The sequence below is a fragment of the Sphaerodactylus townsendi genome, linkage group LG12 (genome assembly GCF_021028975.2).
Source record: "Sphaerodactylus townsendi isolate TG3544 linkage group LG12, MPM_Stown_v2.3, whole genome shotgun sequence".
Classification (NCBI taxonomy): Eukaryota; Metazoa; Chordata; class Lepidosauria; order Squamata; family Sphaerodactylidae; genus Sphaerodactylus; species Sphaerodactylus townsendi.
In genome coordinates, this window is record NC_059436.1 from 22,410,779 (window position 1) to 22,428,822 (window position 18,044).

At 45.1% G+C, this 18,044-nt stretch overlaps 2 protein-coding genes across 4 annotated transcripts in view; one reads left to right on the forward strand and one right to left on the reverse strand.

The window, feature by feature from the left end:
• BCO2 (beta-carotene oxygenase 2) overlaps positions 1–18,044 on the forward strand; it is a 46,863-nt gene that overhangs the window by 13,974 nt on the left and 14,845 nt on the right. Inside the window, exons 1-2 of one of the 2 annotated variants that reach the window (XM_048512371.1) lie at positions 15,236–15,363; positions 15,640–15,748. The exons of the other annotated variant lie outside the window; for it this stretch is intronic. Of the exons in view, the coding sequence (XP_048368328.1) occupies positions 15,304–15,363; positions 15,640–15,748 (169 nt within the window). The 5' untranslated portion in view covers positions 15,236–15,303. Of the gene's footprint in view, positions 1–15,235; positions 15,364–15,639; positions 15,749–18,044 lie in introns of those variants that run through there. 2 annotated transcript variants of the gene reach the window in all.
• On the reverse strand, positions 922–12,177 carry LOC125441657 (interleukin-18-like). 2 transcript variants are annotated; one of them, XM_048512372.1, is made up of 6 exons: positions 11,903–12,162; positions 6,303–6,376; positions 5,281–5,289; positions 3,995–4,147; positions 2,253–2,398; positions 922–1,394 (listed from the first exon to the last, which is right to left on the reverse strand). In XM_048512372.1, the coding sequence occupies exons 1-6, from the start codon at positions 11,932–11,934 to the stop codon at positions 1,161–1,163; spliced, it is 648 nt and encodes a 215-aa protein (XP_048368329.1). In that variant the 5' UTR covers positions 11,935–12,162; the 3' UTR covers positions 922–1,160. The 2 variants fall into 2 exon arrangements, with proteins under 2 accessions (XP_048368329.1, XP_048368330.1); XM_048512373.1 differs by lacking the exon at positions 5,281–5,289 and having other exon boundaries at positions 11,903–12,177.

An 18,044-nucleotide genomic window follows, 5' to 3' on the forward strand; every position in this document is an offset into this window, starting at 1 on the left:
GAGACTCCTTTAACCATTAGCAACATATAGGAAATTGCAGGACATCAGGACGATCACAGGAGATACACTGATTGTTTTCTTTTGCATGTCATCTGTGTGAGTGGTGTGTACTCCCAATATGTCCAGACATATTTTAAAAAGAAGACAAATGTTGTGAATTTGGGGAAACTGTTGTGCGTTTTGGGAAAACAGAAATACTGTCAATTTCTTTACCTCGTCCTCCAGTTACAGTACCTATACCATAATGGAAAGATCAAAATACAGTTTCTGTTTCATAAAGTACTGTAAGATGATCATATTGCTATAAGTGAAAGTTCTTGCCTTTTAATTACAAGAACAACTTTCATTTTGCTGGTGAGATTTGTTCAGGTATTACTCAGTGTCTCATGTTCTTTGAAGAGCCAGTGTGGTGTAGTGGTTAAGAGCAGGTGCACTCTAATCTAGGGAACCAGGTTTGATTCCCTGCTCTGCCACTTGAGCTGTGGAGGCTTACCTGGTGAATCAGATTAGCTTGTGCACTCCAACACATGCCAGGTTGTAAGGGGGGAACGGAAAGGAGATTGTAAGCCCCTCTGAGTCTCCCACAGGAGAGAAAGGGGGGATATAAATCCAAAACTCTTCGTTTTCTTCTCTGTTTTTTTTCTTGTGGTTTTTTCCTTATTTGCATAACAGTAATGTGGTTCAGAATTGTGGCTTTTCAGCAATAAGACATTTTTCTCACATGCTGCCCTAACTCAGGTTGTGCTAGTGGCATCACTGCCTTGTTTGCATTTGTTAAAGAAGGACAGAGGAACAGAAGGACTGAGAAAAACCAGGGAGTTTCGGAGGCAATACCGGTAACAAAAAATGAACAGGTAAAGGTTCAAGGTCGCTGCTTTTGTCTTTTCTCTGTTGCAGAACACACTTGACACAAACCACGCCTCTTTTTCCTTCTCATTCAGCAAGTCTTTATTGGCATATAGACCAAGCCCCTTTTGCCATTTTTAATCAATCTTTTTTAAAAAAATCTCAATCTATCAGATAAATGGAGATACCTTATTAGTTTTGTGCAGTTTTGTGCAGATTTTGCAGATTTTAATTTGCCTGTTAATGACACATTTCCCTCCACAGAGACACAGACCTAAGTGCAACAAGCCGTTTCTTGGCCTTGGTGAACAGTGCTAGTCTGGGGAAGGGTACAGCTTGGTGGTCTCATCCACTTCATCTTGGAGAAGTACCTCCTTCATGATTAGTCTCCTGGTGTGGTTGCCCTCACCTGGATCAAAGGCCAGGAAGTAACCCCGTTGCAGCGTGGACTCAAATTTGAAGAATTTGTTGTCGCCTTCTGAAAATGGGATTTGAAAGAAGATGATTTCGCTTCTGTCTCCTGAAATGGTTTCTGGGATGGTCCTTTCCTGAAATGGAGAGAAGGCGCTTCTGCTTAGCCGATTTGGAAGGGAAGGGAAGGAAATTGGAAACCCTGCATTTCTGGAAGCAGACCAAAGAGATTGCTCAGCTTCCCAGGGCAGCAATATTCCCCTGGTGACTGGAGGGGCTCTTAATGCTTGAAACAAACCTGTGCCCCTGCAAGTTACACTCTTAGTCGGAGAGAGATTCAAGCAACAGTTTCTTGCCCACCCATGGTCCCTATATACCTACATAGGAAGTGAAATGGGATAACCAAGTATTTGCAGGCAAATCCCTGTGGCTCATTCCGCACTTGCAGAATAATGCACTTTCCAACTGCTTTCAGTGCTCTTTGAAGCTGTGCGGAATAGCAAAATCCACTTGCAAACAGTTGTGAAGGTGGTTTGAAAACGCATTATTTTGCATGTGTGCGGAAGGGGCCTGTGATTATAGTGGGTGGGTGGGTGGGGTTGGGGGCTTTTCAAAGGTAACCTCACATGAGGCAATACAAAATGGATTTTTAACTGCCTTGGGTGCCAAAAGGCTTTGGCCAGTCCAGGTTCTGACCACAGGAGTGGCTCCGCCACAAATCACTGCGTTGGCCTGATATACAAACTGTCACAGTGTATTTCAGTTATTTAAAGTTGTACTAAGCTTTTCTGAAAGAGCGGATGGGTGGTGGGAAATCAATCTGAAACAGCTGTCTCTTTGCAATATCAAAAGCAGATACTCGATCAAATTAGCAAGCACAGAGTTTATAACGAAAAAACTTTCATATGTTTTTGCGGGTTTCAATACAGAAATACAATTTAACAAAGGCAAGGGGGGCCTTAAAGTACCGTAGATGCCAAAGAGCAACCATTTACCTGAAACACCACCCGCAATTCTCCGTTTGCTTGTTTCTTAGCACACAAGAAGTGGGTTTTCTTATCCTTTCTTGTGGACAGGGCTACAGTCATCCCTCTGGGCACTGTGTCGTCATAACGGTGGATGGTGAACCTGATTCCAGACTCTGTGGGTGAAGGACAAGCAGACAGGTTTCTCTTTAAAAAACACTTTGTTTTTTAGCAGACAAGAACACACAGTTGCCCGAAATGGTGGGACTCTGTCCCTTTTAGAGTGAGGGAATTAGCGAGAACAGACGGCTGAGCTTTCCTCATTTAGTTCCTGCTATCAAAACCTGCCCATGTTCCCAGCCTGTCCTTTGGTATAAAAAGGGGTTGCTGTCAGAGGTCGGGTGGCCAACTCTGATTTGAGAAATTCCTGGAGGTTTGGGGTTGGAGCCTTGGGAGGGGAGGGACTTCAGCAAAGTGCCCGGGCATAGAGCCCACCCCTCCAAACCAGCCATTTTCCTCAGAAGAATTGACCTCTGTCATCTGGAGATCAGCTGGAATTCCAGGTCTCCATGTTCCACCTGGAGGTTGGTACCTGAGTCATTAGTATTGGTGTTCAGTTCTCGTCACAACAGATATCTTTATTGCATACCAAGCAATCTGAAAAGGATTTCAGATTTCCATTGGGGGATTGAAAGAGAGAGTGAAGGTCTATATGACCTTTGGGATTAAATTATGGTCTGTGTTAGGCCAGTGGTGGCGAACCTATGGCACGGGTGCCAGAGGTGTCACTTAGAGTCCTCTCTATGGGCACGTGCAAACAGAGCCCCCCCCCCCCCCCGCCACACACACATCTAGGCTGGCTTGGGCCTCTGGGCTCGATTACTAGCATTAAACCTAAGACCTAGTTTTGGGGAAGCAGTGTAGGTAGCGCTGTTAAAACCCACTGATTTTCATGCAAAGAACTAAAGCACAGTCCTTTACCTGGGAGTAAGCTCGGTTGCTGGCAATGGGGCTTGCTTCTGTGTAAACCCTCCTAGGGTCATGATTCACCCATTGGAAGAGTTGCATGGTTGCTTCAAAGCAAAGACAAGACTACCACCAAGCTTAATCCCAAGTAACGCATGCCTCGGAGCCAACCGTTTTTTCTAAACTAAAACCTCAGTATTCAGGTTAAATTGCCCTGTTGGCACTTTGTGATAAATAAGTGGGTTTTGGGTTGCAATTTGGGCACTTGGTCTTGAAAAGGTTCACAATCAATGGGTTAGGCTGTGAGATAATGGGAGTGTGATGCGGGAACTGGGCATTACAATACAATATGTTTTTCATTAGGCATGTCCGTTGGGTATTACCATCAGCTGCTTGCAAGTAGCCTTGGATTTTGTTTATATTTTCTTCCCCGACCTGACATAGGAGCATTTGTGGGGGGGGGGGGGGGGGTTGGGGGGGGGGATGTTACATTTCAGCACAGAATGGTAGGAGTCCCAACCACCTACATCTGAAGAAGAGTTTGGTGTCTGTGAAAAGCTTGCTTCTAATGTGTTATTGGTTGATTCAATAAAGATGTTCTTAAGAGTTGTAAAATACTCTAAGAATGTCTAGTTCAGTTCCCTCTTCCAATTGACAAAGAAGTATTTTTCTCACAAGCATGAAACTTGGAGAACAAAGGTTGGGGTGACAGAGAGAGAGAGAGAGGGAGAGAGAGAGAGAGAGTTCATGGGTGACTGACTCTAGGTAAAATCAGGAATTCGGGGAGATGTGAACAATTACTATACCATCATTCTTGTCCTTGTCTGTCATATGTTCAAATACTGCCATTTGATTTTCTGGACTTCCCAGCTTCACTATGAGGATGTAATTCTCTACGTTTCGGAAGATTTGCAGATCTGAACACTGTTTAGATCTTCTCCAGCTATCAGGTTCTAGACCTTTGAAACAGGTATATGAAGTAGTGCATTAGAAAGAGGGTTGATAGACAGGGCTCTTAAACTGTTCTTCCAGAAAATAATAATGCATTCCCCCACCCAACAGCCCAGGGATTACGAATTCATTCAGAAGTGACCACTATGAAGCATGATAACATCCTGGCCCTTGAATTTCAGTACAAGTTGAAGAATCAACTTTTTTTTCATGCTGGTGCACTCTTTAATTAATCATGGAAGTTCTGTGTAGCCTACTTTTGATGTTTACAATCTCTCTTGTGGAATTTGGGCTAGCTATTGTTAGAGTACCTCCATGCAAAATTGGATCTGAACTGAAATTATTCTCACTTTTCCACTTTTGTTTTCATATATCTTTTTCCTTTGACAATCTGTCTCTGTTGTCCCGTGTGACTATATTTATGTTTGGTGACATCACGATGTCCATGAGCAGCAGCATGACACCCCCATGCCTACTGCATGGAATTCAACTGAATGGGCTGTCTCATATGGCCTTATTTGATGAAGTAGCAGCTGAATACACAGCAGGAAGGACATGGTGCAAGATACGTAAAAACTGATTGGGGTGCTGCGTGGTTTCCGGACTGTATGGCTGTGTTCTAGCAGCATTCTCTCCTGACGTTTCGCCTGCATCTGTGGCTGGCATCTTCAGAGGATCTGATAGTAGGAATGGAAAGCAAGTGGAGTATATATACTGTGGAGCTGATTAGTCACTGTCTTGATTCTAGAGTTTTTCACACAAACACAGGACAGCTATAGACAATAGCAATCAAAGGGAACAAAGACCAGGATACTTCTATTCATTGCATTCACCTATTGACCTTGCTATCTTCATTGTTACTCACATGCTACAGACTTCTTTGTGACTCACATGCCAGGCTACTCTATTCAGATGGCCTCACCTTTTGGCCTCACAGTATATATACTCCACTTGCTTTCCATTCCTACTATCAGATCCTCTGAAGATGCCAGCCACAGATGCAGGCGAAACATCAGGAGAGAATGCTGCTAGAACACGGCCATACAGCCCGGAAACCACACAGCACCCAAGTGATTCCGGCCGTGAAAGCCTTCGACAATACAGTAAAACTGATTTTTCACAAAATTGGATTATTGCTCACCGTCATCATCTTTGTTAGGTCCCAGGTAATGGAAAGATGAGAAGAGGAAAGAGAAAGAGGTTAGAATGCATCCAGATCAAATACTATCTCCACTGCGTTCTGATCAACATCCCTCCAGCCCACACCATCACTGGCTTATTTAGGAATAAGCTGAAAGCTCACGACATGGGAATTGCACTTCCAACAGAAAGTGGCTGCTTCCTTAATGGATCTGCTTTCACTTTAAAAAGCCAAATAAAAACAGTCTGCCGTCTTTTTTCAGTCTTCCAGATCGGAAGCCAACTGGCCAGGGCTACCTCTTCATTCCGCACTGCTCTGAGGTTGCCGCTCCTCCAGCCAGTTCATTGAGCCAGACGGTGGATCTTTCTAGCCCAGATACTTTTTTAAAAAATTAATAAAATAATATTGAAAAAAGTAGATCTGCCACTCAGTGGGGCTGATTTGCAGTGTGCAGACGCAGAAGCACAAGAAAGCAAAGTTGTTCTCTAATGGCTCAGGTACTAAGACCAGCAGCCTCAATTTGTCTGGCTGTGTTTCTAACCTGTATTGCCTTTCAGTTTTCCATGAGTGCCAGCGGGCACCATAAACCAGTTCCAAAAATTACCCCATCCTTTCATGCTTTCTCTGGGGCTGCAGGCCATAATTCAGCACACAATTGCATGTGCTTAAATCAGGTGATTTCTTTAATTTCAGGCATTGACTTGGCTTGCAGCAGCCAGGACAGAGCTTAAAAAACACTTTTCAAATGAATTGGTCCCAGGCTTAATTTTAGGGTGGAGCTCCATCAGATTTTTAGGTGCTGGATTTGCTTAGGGCTACATAAAATGTTTGAATTCCTAAGCACTAACATAAAATATCTAGGGACCAAGTTGGGCTATGTGCCCGGGCACTGTTCCAGCCCATTGTGCTGAGAGAGTGCCCGGTGCCAAGGGAGTGGCAGTGGCTGAATGGAGCCAAAATACCAGTGCATGGCCTGAATCATGAAACACAACACTAGTCCAAATCAGTTCGACGAGGGGTACCTTGAAAACAGAGTGTCCCATCATCTTCAAAATACAGTGGAAACATGCGAATTGGGGCACCATTCTTCTTTGCTCTGTAACAAGGGAAATGAAAAGAATAGTTAGGACAAGGTAACAGCATTGTATGCCCGACAGGACACTTATCTGCTCCATGATCAGGTACTTGATAGATAGTATGGGAATAGAATTTTTTTCAGGTGCCCTCTTGCCCTAAGCCACAAATGCATAGCATGGCAAGCCTTTATTGGCATAGACAACAGTACAACAATAATAAAAAAAGGATTAAAAAGCAGATACAATACAGGAAATAAATGTTAGGTCGAAGGAAATCTACTGGTGTTTAGTAATTTCCAGGAGAAAGTCTGCCACTATCATACAGAGAGAAGGATCCAACAAATAGTGTAATCTAATTAAATCGGGGAGATGGGCTAAATGTAAAGGAGTAAGATTCACATACTTGGATCTGATTCCCTTGAATCTGAGACAGTGTAGTAATTGGTGGGCCAGAGATTCAACTGAGCCATCGTTACATGGGGACAATCTTTTAGCCTTTTCTTGCTTATTAAATCTGCCATGTAACAAGGCAGAAGGCATAACATTAAACCAGGCGAGCATTATGGCTCTCCTTTGAACAGGGTTTATTAAGCAATACAGGTAGTGTGCCAAGTGGCCCCGTTCAAATGGGAGAGAAAAATACAGGGGGGAGCACGTTTTCTTGGCTGCAGTGATTAGGGTAGAGAACTCTCTATCCAATAGTTGACCTTTTAATTTCCTATAAGCGTCTGAATAGGACAAAGGGCAAAGTGAATTCACTGACAGTCGAGCCACAAATGCAAGAACCAGCACTCTGAATTGTGCCTGGAAACAGATGGGTAACCAGTGCAGATCTCTCAGCACAGGGGTGGCAGGATTCCTATGACCAACCCCTAACAGTAGCCTGGTACCGCAGTTTGGACCAAAGGAAGTTTCTGAACCATTTTAAGATGACCTCTCCCAGCGGTTTCATGTTAAAAGCATAGAGGTAAGATGGAACCCTGCAGGACCCCACAGTGTAAATGTCATGGGGCCAAACAACAACCCTCTAGCACCACGTTCTGGAACTGGTGGGTCAAATAAAAGCGGAACCACCAAAGCATGGTGCCCCCCTATTCCCAGGTAGCCTGTTCTGAAGGATAACATAGCCAGTGGTATAAAAACGGGAATCAATAGGGATGCATTCTCCTAGCCTGTCACTTTTGGGGCAACCTAGGCTGTTTCCATCCCAAAGCGAGGCCTGAATCCAGACTGAAATGGATCTAAATAATCTGTCTCCTCCAAAATCACCTGAAGCTATGTAACCATTGCCCCTTCAAGCACTCTTCCCAAGAACTGAGTATTTGTCACTGGGAAGTAGTTGCTTAGGTCATTAGGGTCTGAGAGAGAGCCCAGCCTGGCTTACTATCCATCCAAGCAGCCACAGAGCAGTAGACATAACTATTATAGAGGGGACAATGCCTGCATCATGGGGTGAGGGGGGGGGGCGCTCTTGAATCCAGCCTGCGGATGCACAGGTGGCATCTATAGAACTGACTGGCTTTTCCAATGGCTGGGGTACCACACTCTCCTGGCTATCTATTATTTTGAGCATTCTGACTTGCTTACAGTTAACCCCTTGTATGCAGCGCTGCCTCTGAAAGGTGTTCGGAAGTTCAGCTAGTTTGCAATATGCTAACCGGTTTGTTTAATGGCATAATGCGCAAGTTACACTAACAGATCCTCATAGTCTTCCACTGGCTTACCAGAAGAATTCAAAGCTGGCCATGACCTCTAAAACCCTAAATGGTCTGTTATTAGGGGTGGTATTCATAGGAACGTTGTGTTTTATATGGCTCTGATTCTCATTTGAAGGACGGTGGCTCCAGGAATGAGGGTCCTCTTGCATGGCACCCAAATGAGGCCGCTCTTTCCAAAAGGGACTTTTCCTTTTTATATTTTTAGTGCCAAGAAAAGACTGTTTCCCCTGCCACACATTTTTTCTTTACTGGGTGTAAGTGTGGTGGAGCTTGTTTTACTTAATCTTCTGAGTGGAATTTGAATTGCTTTCCTCCAGCTGCTTTGTGACTTGATTTTTATTTTTGCCTGCTGCTCTGTTTCAGTCATATTCTTGTAGATTATCTGTGGCTTTTGTTGTTCTACATTTCTCTCTATAAAATGTTTTGACTGAATATTTTGTAGAAAGGTGCGAGAGGAGGACGTGAAATGAATGGAAGAACCCACATTGTGCTGTCCAAAAACTTTAGAGTGGGAAATCTGGTGACTGTGAGCATAAGTGCAGCTCATTCATCAGTGCATTCTGGGCAGAGTTCCTCCAGCCTAAGCCAGCTGAAGTGAATGGGCTTAGATTGGGGTGACTACGCAGGGCTGCCCTCTGCCATTCATTGTCTCAACAGTAGCTAGGAGACAATTCTAGGTCCCAAAGTTGCTGCTCAGCAGCACAGTGCCAAGAGGTTGCTGGAATCTGCATGTGCCCTCCCCCCTACTTCCCCCCCCCCCCCCCCGTAGTTTGCTAAATGGCCTCTGCTTCATGCTAAAGTTTCCAGTAAGAGTGACCACTCCCAAATACTTCAGTTGCTCTCTTTAACAGCATGCAAAAATGCAAAAATATCCTGGCATGGAGGCAAAGAAAACTTTGCCTTAACCATTTCAGGCACTTATTAAAAGGAGAGCCTGACTGGAAAAAAATGCTGGTAGCTGATATGAACTGCATGAAGTAGTAGTTACAGTGTTGGACTAATATCTGGGAAACACAGGTTTGAATCCCCTCTCTGCCATTAAAGCTCATTAGGTGACGTTTGGCCACTTGCACAATCTCAGCCTAACCTACCTCACAGGGTTGTTGTGAGAATAAAATGGAAGAGCAAAGAATTATGTAAGCCAGTTTGGGTTCCCACTGGAGAGAAAGATGGCAAATAAATGAATACTCAATTAGATGCTTTTTGAATGCTATTGTGTGATATGTCATGGTCTGATCTACAAGAATTACAAAGTGCTTAATAAAAATCAGATTAGGCCAGAGGATTAGGACTTTTTGTCTGATTCTGTCTAGTTATTTCATCCTGTGGACATCTGTGTTTTCAGAGTGTATCAGTTGTGCTAACCTCCCCCCCACACACACACACGGCAACTATTCTCTTGCTACTGCAGGGGCGTAATGCCCACTGGGCAAGGTGGGCAGCTGCCCAGGGCACCATCTGGAGACTGTCATGATGGCACCCCCAAGGTTTGGTGCAGTTTGGTTCAGGGGGGCCAAAGTTATGGACCCTCAAAATGGTAGCCCCCATCTCCTTAGCAAAGAATGGGGGATGGGGCACCCCCTTTGAGGGTTCATAACTTTGGACCCCCTAAACCAAACTGCAGCAAACTTGGGGGGTCCCATCAGACAGTTTCCAGATGATACCCTGAAATTTTGGTGCCGATACATCCAAAAATGCGCCCCCTGCAGGAACATCACAGAAATTTGCCCAAGAATCTTTGTTCTGCATTGAGTTTTCTGTATTGCTGTCAATGGGGGTTGCAGGCTGGGGGGGGGGGCACATTTCTGAAGGCACAGTCTCAAAACTTTCAGGGTCTCATCAGAAGACTGCCCTGATGAAACCCCCCAGGTTTGGTGCAGTTTGGTTCAGGGGGGCCAAATTTATGGACCCTCAAAACTGTAGCCCCCATCTTGAATGGGCTGATGGTATGGCTGAGAATAAGGCTGCTTCCTTTGTCCATGTGAGTCACAGCAACTCCATCTAAAGGAAGTGTTCCATGCCAGAAACGAGGAGAGGTGGCAAACTTCACACAGCAGCCCATCTTCCTTCATAGTGTCTCATTCAAGTACTAACCCTGGCTGAGTCTGCTTAATTTCCAAACTCTGACACCCCAGGTACAGATCCCTGCTCTACTCTGCCATGAAAGTTTCCTGGATGACTCCACTCAGTCTCCCACTCTCCATCTAAGCTACTTCATGGGGCTGTTGAAGATAAACTGGAGAGATCAATTTAAGCTTCTTTGGGTCTCCTGGGAAGGGGGTTAGAAATTAAGTAAACCATCAAGCAAGCCAGATTGTTTCTTGCAGCAGTGAAGGTTTTTGGCAGCAGCAGGGGGTTCAAGATAATGCTGGGTAATATGCTGGGTAAGAAGGCAAAGGCATTTGGCACCTGCCTCTTTGTTCTTGTGATGCAGCCAGACATCTTGGGCGGATCCTGCTCTTTAATGCTCGGGGTGTTATTAGCTTTTGCAAACTTTGAGACCTTCAGCAGCAGCAGAACTTGACTGGAGTCCAGTAGCACCCTAGAGACCAGTAAGCTTTTGGGGATATCAGCTTTCACGAGTCAAAACTCCTTTTGTTGGATGAGTCAAAAATCCCTACCGGATCAGACCAAAGGAGTTTTGACTCTCCAAACTTATTTCCACCCCTGCTGCCAAATTCTGTTGGTCTCTAAGATCTCTCTGTACTGGAATCTAGAGCTTCTTCTGCAGACCAACCAGCTTCCCTCCTAAAACTATCAGCAACCAGTAAGACACTTTGGGGGAAGCCAACAGGGTGTAGTTCTTGAGAGCAGAGGACTCCAGTCTGGATAACCTAATTCGATTCTCCACTCATTCACATGAAGCCTGCGGGGTGACCTTGGGCCAGTCAATGTCCTGTTGCAGCTTTCTCAGCCCATATGATGATGATGGAGGAGGAGGAGGAGGAGGAGGAGGAGGAGGAGAAGAGTTGGGATTTATATCCCCCCTTTCTCTCCTGCAGATCTCCTTGCCCTTCCCCCCTCACAACAAACACCCTGTGAGGTGGGTGGGGCTGAGAGAGCTCCGAGAAGCTGTGACTAGCCCAAGGCTACCCAGCTGGTGTGTGTGGGAGTGCACAGGCTAATCTGAATTCCCCAGATAGCCTCCACAGCTCAGGCGGACGAGCTTGGAATCAAACCCGGTTCCTCCAGATTAGATACACGAGCTCTTAACCTCCTACGCCACTGCTGCTCCACAGGCCATGGCAAACCACCTCCAAACGTCTGGAAAGCCCTGCCTACAGGATGGCTGTAAGTCAACTGTGACTGGAGGGCACTTGCTCTTGGCCTGACCCCCTGCTTAATCACTTTCCTTGAGGGGGCGATCCCTGCTTCAGCCGGGGGTCTCTTTTCTTGGGTGTTGAGCCTCAAGCATCAACCCTGAACTCAGCCTTGGGTGGGACGGCCAAGATACGTTTCAAAAATAATTTTGTTACAAACTCAGTTATCACACTACAACATTCCGCAATCACATTACAAAACATATAAAGGCTGTGACATGATAAGGAAACGGTTAGGGCAAACTTATCAGCAAGGTGGACTTTTGCCAGCTGGCATGACCAACTGCATCCTCTAACCAGGTGCTTCTACAGAACCCTGCAGGCAGGGTGGTGGCATTTCCGATGCATTCAATGCAAGAGGCACCAGCAGCCCCCCTGTTTCCTGCCCTTCTTGCAGACGGCTGGATGGGGAGGGGTGTGTGTGCGTGTGCAGGTGCACGCGGGCCCCCTTCCTTCGGACTCTCCCCCGCCTCAAATCCAAAGCCCTGGACTGCCCTTCCCAGCCTACCTGACTTGATCAGCCCCCACCTCCGAAGCCATCTGGACCCGCCGGGATCGCGCTCGCGACTGAGAAGCGTCTGTCGTGTTGCGGGACCGAGCCCCGGCTTAAAGGCTGGGCGGTGCCAGGGCGGGGGATCGGGGCGGTCTCCGCCTCCTCGTCCATCCTCCTGGCGAGCCAAGCTGCTCGCTGGCACCAGCCACGGGGCTCCCTCCCATAGGTTTGCCTCGCCTGCGCCCTGGCTGACGTCTGGGGACCGAATGTATGACCCCATCGTGCAACCCCAGGCGCAGAGTCGTGCGGGGGCATGCACACGATCCAGAGGCGGAGCAGGGGGCGTGCGCTTGCTGGATGCACCGACCGGGCCCGCTTCCCCTTCTCGCGTAGAAACGGGACCCGAGATTGCTTCACTCCAACCTTCCTCCTTTTGCCGGCGTGGGTTGATGCGCGCGGGAATCCGCCTGTTTGCATGAAAGGCCATGAAACGGAGGGCACTGCCGCACACACGTGCAGAAGGATGCACTTTTACAATTGTTTGCCAGTGGATTTTGCTCTTCCGCACAGTAAAATCCCGCTGCAAAGTGTATGGAAAGCGCATTATTCTGCATGTGCGAAAGCTGGTATAACGTTGTAACGACGTCAAAGGGGAACTGTGGCACCCGCTCTTCCTCCCTCCCCCAGCCCAAAAAGGCCTGCCAAAACCACGCCCGCCCGTCCGCCCGCCCAGGGATGCCCTCCGCTCTTGCCAAGCCAAGACTCCTCGGGCTGGCAGGGGGACCCCTAGGCTACCCCCTCCTCCCCGGGCTCGGTCAAGCGCTCGGCCGGGGCAAAGCAGACTGGAGATCCGGAGCACAACTTTGAGCAGGTAGGGAAGCCGACCCTCGAACGTCGTTATAACGACGTCAATGGTGAAAAGGGCCACTGCCGGCGGTGCCGTTTTGTAAAGTGCGGATGGGGGACGGCATCCCACGGAGGCGGGGCTTGGCCTCCACCTGAAGCCAATGACGGAAGCCCCTCCCCGGCGCCTCCTGACCAATGGCCGCGCCTCTCTCACGAGAGAGCGGGCCAATTGGGCCGCCGCCCTTCCTCCTCCCGCTTGATTGGCCGGCGGGGCCGGGAAGGCGGAAGCGTCCAGCCGGCCCCGGGAGCGAAGCGGCCGGTGGGGAGAAGGAGGAGGGGGCCTTTTCTGCAAGGTTGTTGTTGGCTGCTGCTGCTGCTGGAGGGTCGTCGTCGCCGCTGGGGGGACTCTGGAATCCACCCCCCTCCCCGCCCAGTTCATTTTGGAATATCAAAGTTATCCCTTGCAGAGTGTTATATTTGCTTTTGTGAAAAGTCAGCTGCTTTCGGCTGGGGGAGAGGATGGGAAAGTGATTTAAATGTGCATGGTGAAGTTGGGTGGAAAATAGATTTGTAACAGTGCACCAAAAAGACAAAAAAAAAAAAAAGGATTCTAGATCAAATCAAGCTTGAACTGACTCCTGAAGCTAAAATGACCACACTGAGGCTATGGTACTTTGGTCACGCAATGAGAAGACAAAAGTCACTGAAAAAGACAATCATGCTATGAAGAGTCAAAGGCAACAGGGAAAGACTTGGGAGGAATTGACTCTATGAAGGAAGCCCTCAGTTTACAAGCGTTCTTTTGACAGTCTCTCCTGTATGCAAATAGCAATGATAATCACTCATAGTTACATTTACACAACAATCTACACAGAGTTACTTGCAGTGAACACCTAGTGGTGACTGTTCCACATGCAAACACATAGTGTGTAATTAACTGTTCATTCATAGATACAGACAGTTCAGAAGCAGCAGCTGGAAACTGTAATCCAGTCATTAAAGAACTCACACAGTGGGGTGTTGTGGAGTTTCCGGGCTGTATGGCCATTTTCCAGTAGCATTTTCTCCTGACGTTTCACCTGCATCTGTAGCTGGCAGATGCCAACCACGGATGCAGGCAAAACGTCAGAAGAAAATGCTACTGGAGCATGGCCATACAGCCCAGAAACCCCACAACACCCCAGTGATTCCGGCCATGAAAACCTTCAACAATACACTCCTGGAATATTTTGACTGGGATGCGCACATCTCAACTTTTGAAACTCAGCTGCGTTTCAGGAGAAAATAAGAAAACGGGAGGAAGAATGCAAGCTTCCCAGGAAATGTCAACATTAGAAATAACATGAATGTTATGAGGCCTGAGCATCCCTCAATATGCCCAGTTTTTAGTTGGGGGGGGCTAACAGTTGGGGAGATGGACAGGGGACAAGCTGGTTTAGAGATGAGGCTGGCCGTGAAATGGACGTTCCTTGGGGCAGCCCCCCCTCCCCAGACTGGTGTAGCAGCACAGCCCTATTACAAAGAAGCAATAAAATTGCTGCCCCCCCACTCCTTTCTCCTCAAAGAAGTGCCCCCTCCCTTTTCTTTCCCGCCAAAACTGAGTGTTGCACGACGACCGTTGACGTCCCCGTGAGGAACGAGGAGGGGGAGTGGCGCCAGCCCCCGGTTGTGCGGCTGCAAGGAGGGACACGCGAGGGGGGCGGGCAGGGCCGGCGGGAAAGTCGCATGTAAGACCCGTTCATGCAATACGAGACAGGAAAGAGAGTTCCCTTTCGCCTGTGTCAAAACACGAAACACAACATGTTCGAACCACAGATATGCGTTTACCTCAAATATTTTTCATATAAGCCACCCTGTACATTAGAGGCTAACGTCGTTCTCTCCTCAATTTTATCCTCACAACAAGCCTGTGATGTAGGTTAGGCTGAGAGGGTGTGACAGTCCTAAGATCACACCCGACATGCTTCCATGGTAGAGTGGGGATTCGAACTTGGTTCATCCAAATCTTACTCCAACACTTTAACCACTACGCCAATAATATAAATTGACATTATATTTTATATTATTAATATTAACATTAAAAGCATAATGTATAAACATAAGGTGTCAGGTTCAGACAAATGAGGGCACAAAAGGGTCGTTACAGGAAAGGAAGAAATCTGTTCAAGGCTATTTCTGTGTCTTCCCACATAGCTGCTTGTTGGTTTATTTCTTTATTTACTATTCTTTGTTTTTGACCTCAATGTTTCTAATTACTTGCAGAGTTCTGAAAATGGCCCTCCAATTGTTTTGATGCCATCCATGTAACAGAATAATATTTACTACCATGAACATTGTTTGCATGTAGAAGCTGTAGTCAGCCCTGTCTGAATGCATTCCTCAGTTCTCACTACACAACTTATTTGCTAACACTTTTTCTGTCTTTCAAATGTTCAACTTCATCTCAAGTTTTGACAAGCAAGGATGTTTCTTTGCAATTGTTTTTGCATGTTTTTATTTTGCAGTGCCACAACAAGAGTAGCAGTCTGGATTCTCAGTTGTGATATTACAGTGTTTTCTGTCAGTTAACAATGACAAGTAACCTAGAGAAGTCTGATGAAAATAGAAGTAAGCGTAAAAAGGAACTGGAGGTGAGCTGTTGTTGGCATTGGCCAACACTTTTCTAGCTCCTTCATGGCTGCCCTTTCTAGTCCCAGTCTCTTGGTTCTTGGTTGCAGTCTCCCTTTTGGTTGATGGAACCAAGGAATAGAAAGACTTCAACAATTTCAATTTTCTCATTCCTCCCCCTAAATCTGAGTAATTCTCCAGTACTTATTACTTTATCTTCTTGGTGTTCAGCTGTATAGGACTGTGCAGAGACCTCTTTAATTGTTCCAGCATTTATCTGTTTCGACTTCTTTTGATAGAATGAATCATCAGAAAATCCACAACTGCCTTTTGAAAAAACAGACTTGTCCCTTTCTGATAGCTCCATGTTGATTGACAATACCGAATCACTGGAAACAGTTTTAAATGGTGATGTATGAAAAAATATATCAACCAGTCATACCCTTCACTTAAAATCAATAGCTATATCCATTATTAATTAAATGAATGTTTATATTGACAGATGCAAGCAAAGAAATCAGTGTCCTGATATCAAAGTATGCCCATATGCTAAGGCAAGTAAACAAAACTGATGATCGTTTATAAATGTTGTAGTGATACGATTCAGTGTAATATACAAAAGAGATAAACTAGCTGTAATTCCTTAGGCCTGTGCTGGAGATTTATGACAGCAGATTTGTTTCAGAAACTGAATTCTTCAATTGTGTAGAATCTAATTTGCACTTGATGGGGGTAATCAGTTCAGTCACTGTTAGTGATTTTAATTGATAACATAATAAATGAAATTCCCACCACCATCTTTTCATGCAGTACGTTCAGAATAAAACACTGAACCTACTTTTCAAAAATCTCGGTGGACCTAAATATTGATGCTTCATTGGATTTTATTTAGGCACCGTAATTATTTCTCCCAAGGGCTAAGTTTCTTGTGAACATTACATTCTTCTTCAACATTAAGAAAACATATACCAATTTTATTTTTAGAGGATAACATCAATATTATTGTACAAATGTTTGTAAACAGGTGATTAGGATATCAGTTTTCACTGTAGAAATTAGGATATTGGTTTTCACTGTAGCCGTTATTGATTTGTTTGTTTGTTTGTTTGTTTGTTTGTTTGTTTGTTTGTTTTGGTGGGCGAATACAGTGAGAGAGCAGCAATGGATGCTTCCTATGTAGACGAGTTTGAAGGAATCTTGAAAGAAGCTGTTTCTGTAGAAAACCACTTCAAGTTGAAACAGGATAGCCTGAGACAAAGATTTACAGCAATTGCAGGTCCTCTACAAAGTGAAAATGTATTACCTGGAAAATGTCCTGAAATCTAAAATGTACCCTGCATGCCTGGAGTTGTAGCTCAGTTGTATACTACTAGAGAATGAAACAGCTTTTTATTTACCTTGATTTGTGTAATTATTTTTAGTACTGGAAAATATCCCAATATCTTTCAAAACAGTACAAACCTTAAATATTAAAAAGAATGTCAACAGTTATAAGGAGCTCATCATTCCGGCACTGGTTTTACGATGGCTTTATAGAATTGGCTTCTCGGTGAAGGCCTGCATTCCGTGAAGATCCTTATAAGGCATTATATTGAGGTTTGGTTGTGAATTTGTTGTCTGTCATGCCTAGTGGTTCTCTTTACTACCTATTGAACAGGTTGGAAGAATAGAATAGAGAGAATAATGAAATGTTTGGCTGAAAACAGAGAATTTAAAGTGAAGAATGTAGATGACAGAGGTTCTCAACAGAAGTTATCAAAAAAATTATTTTTTGACTAATGTTTTCCTCTTGTGTGTGCAATTCAGCCAAGCATGCTTAAGTTCCATTACTTTCAGTAGAAGATATGCATAGTTAATTGCCACACTGTCATCATCTTTGAGACTTAACTGTGCTTATCTTTAACTAGATTGTTCCCAGTTGTAATGACACATTTATAATTAAACAGCCACTAAATACTGTGTCAAAGGTTGGCCTTTGTTATTATGTAAGCATTCTTTCATTTTTTTGCTTAGCAGTTTTTTGCAGATTCCACAAATGAAAATAAAATTGAAAGAAGCAAGAGAGTCCTAATAGTGATTTTATTTAGCTGTGTGTGGTGTTTGTCAAGACCTACTTGTCTCAAAGAATCCATGCTTTCTTTCTGATCTTTAAAAGTGTAAGGATTTTATTTTAAGCAGTTTATAAAAATAGATTATTAAACCACCTGCACTGAATACTATAGGCCAGCATTGTGTGGTGTATAGAATCAAGCTGAAACCTGTTCTTCACATCATTGAGATGTGCTCCACAAAAGATCCATTGCTTTTTGCTTATATAATCCATTGCTCCTGTGTTCTGGTGGTGGCAGCTGCTGCTTAAGCAACATTTTTAAAAAATCTGCAAAGCAATCAGAATACTTGAGGGACAAAAACCATACTTGGCCCTGCCCACTTCTTAAAAAGACTTGGAGAGCGCCAGAAAAGGTGTCAGTGGAGTCCGTGGTGCCTGTTTTCACAGCAGAATGGGGGTTCAAAACCGGAATTCCCACATTCTACTAGGATGATCCTAGTCTGATTCATTAACCCTTCCACCACATATTTATAATCTGCCTGATGAACCAGACCCTGTTTGCACATTTTTTGTGGGACCCAAGTATTGGTAACAATGGAATCATCATCATCAACAACAACAGTATTCTTTTCTCATTATTTGAGGTCTGAGGAG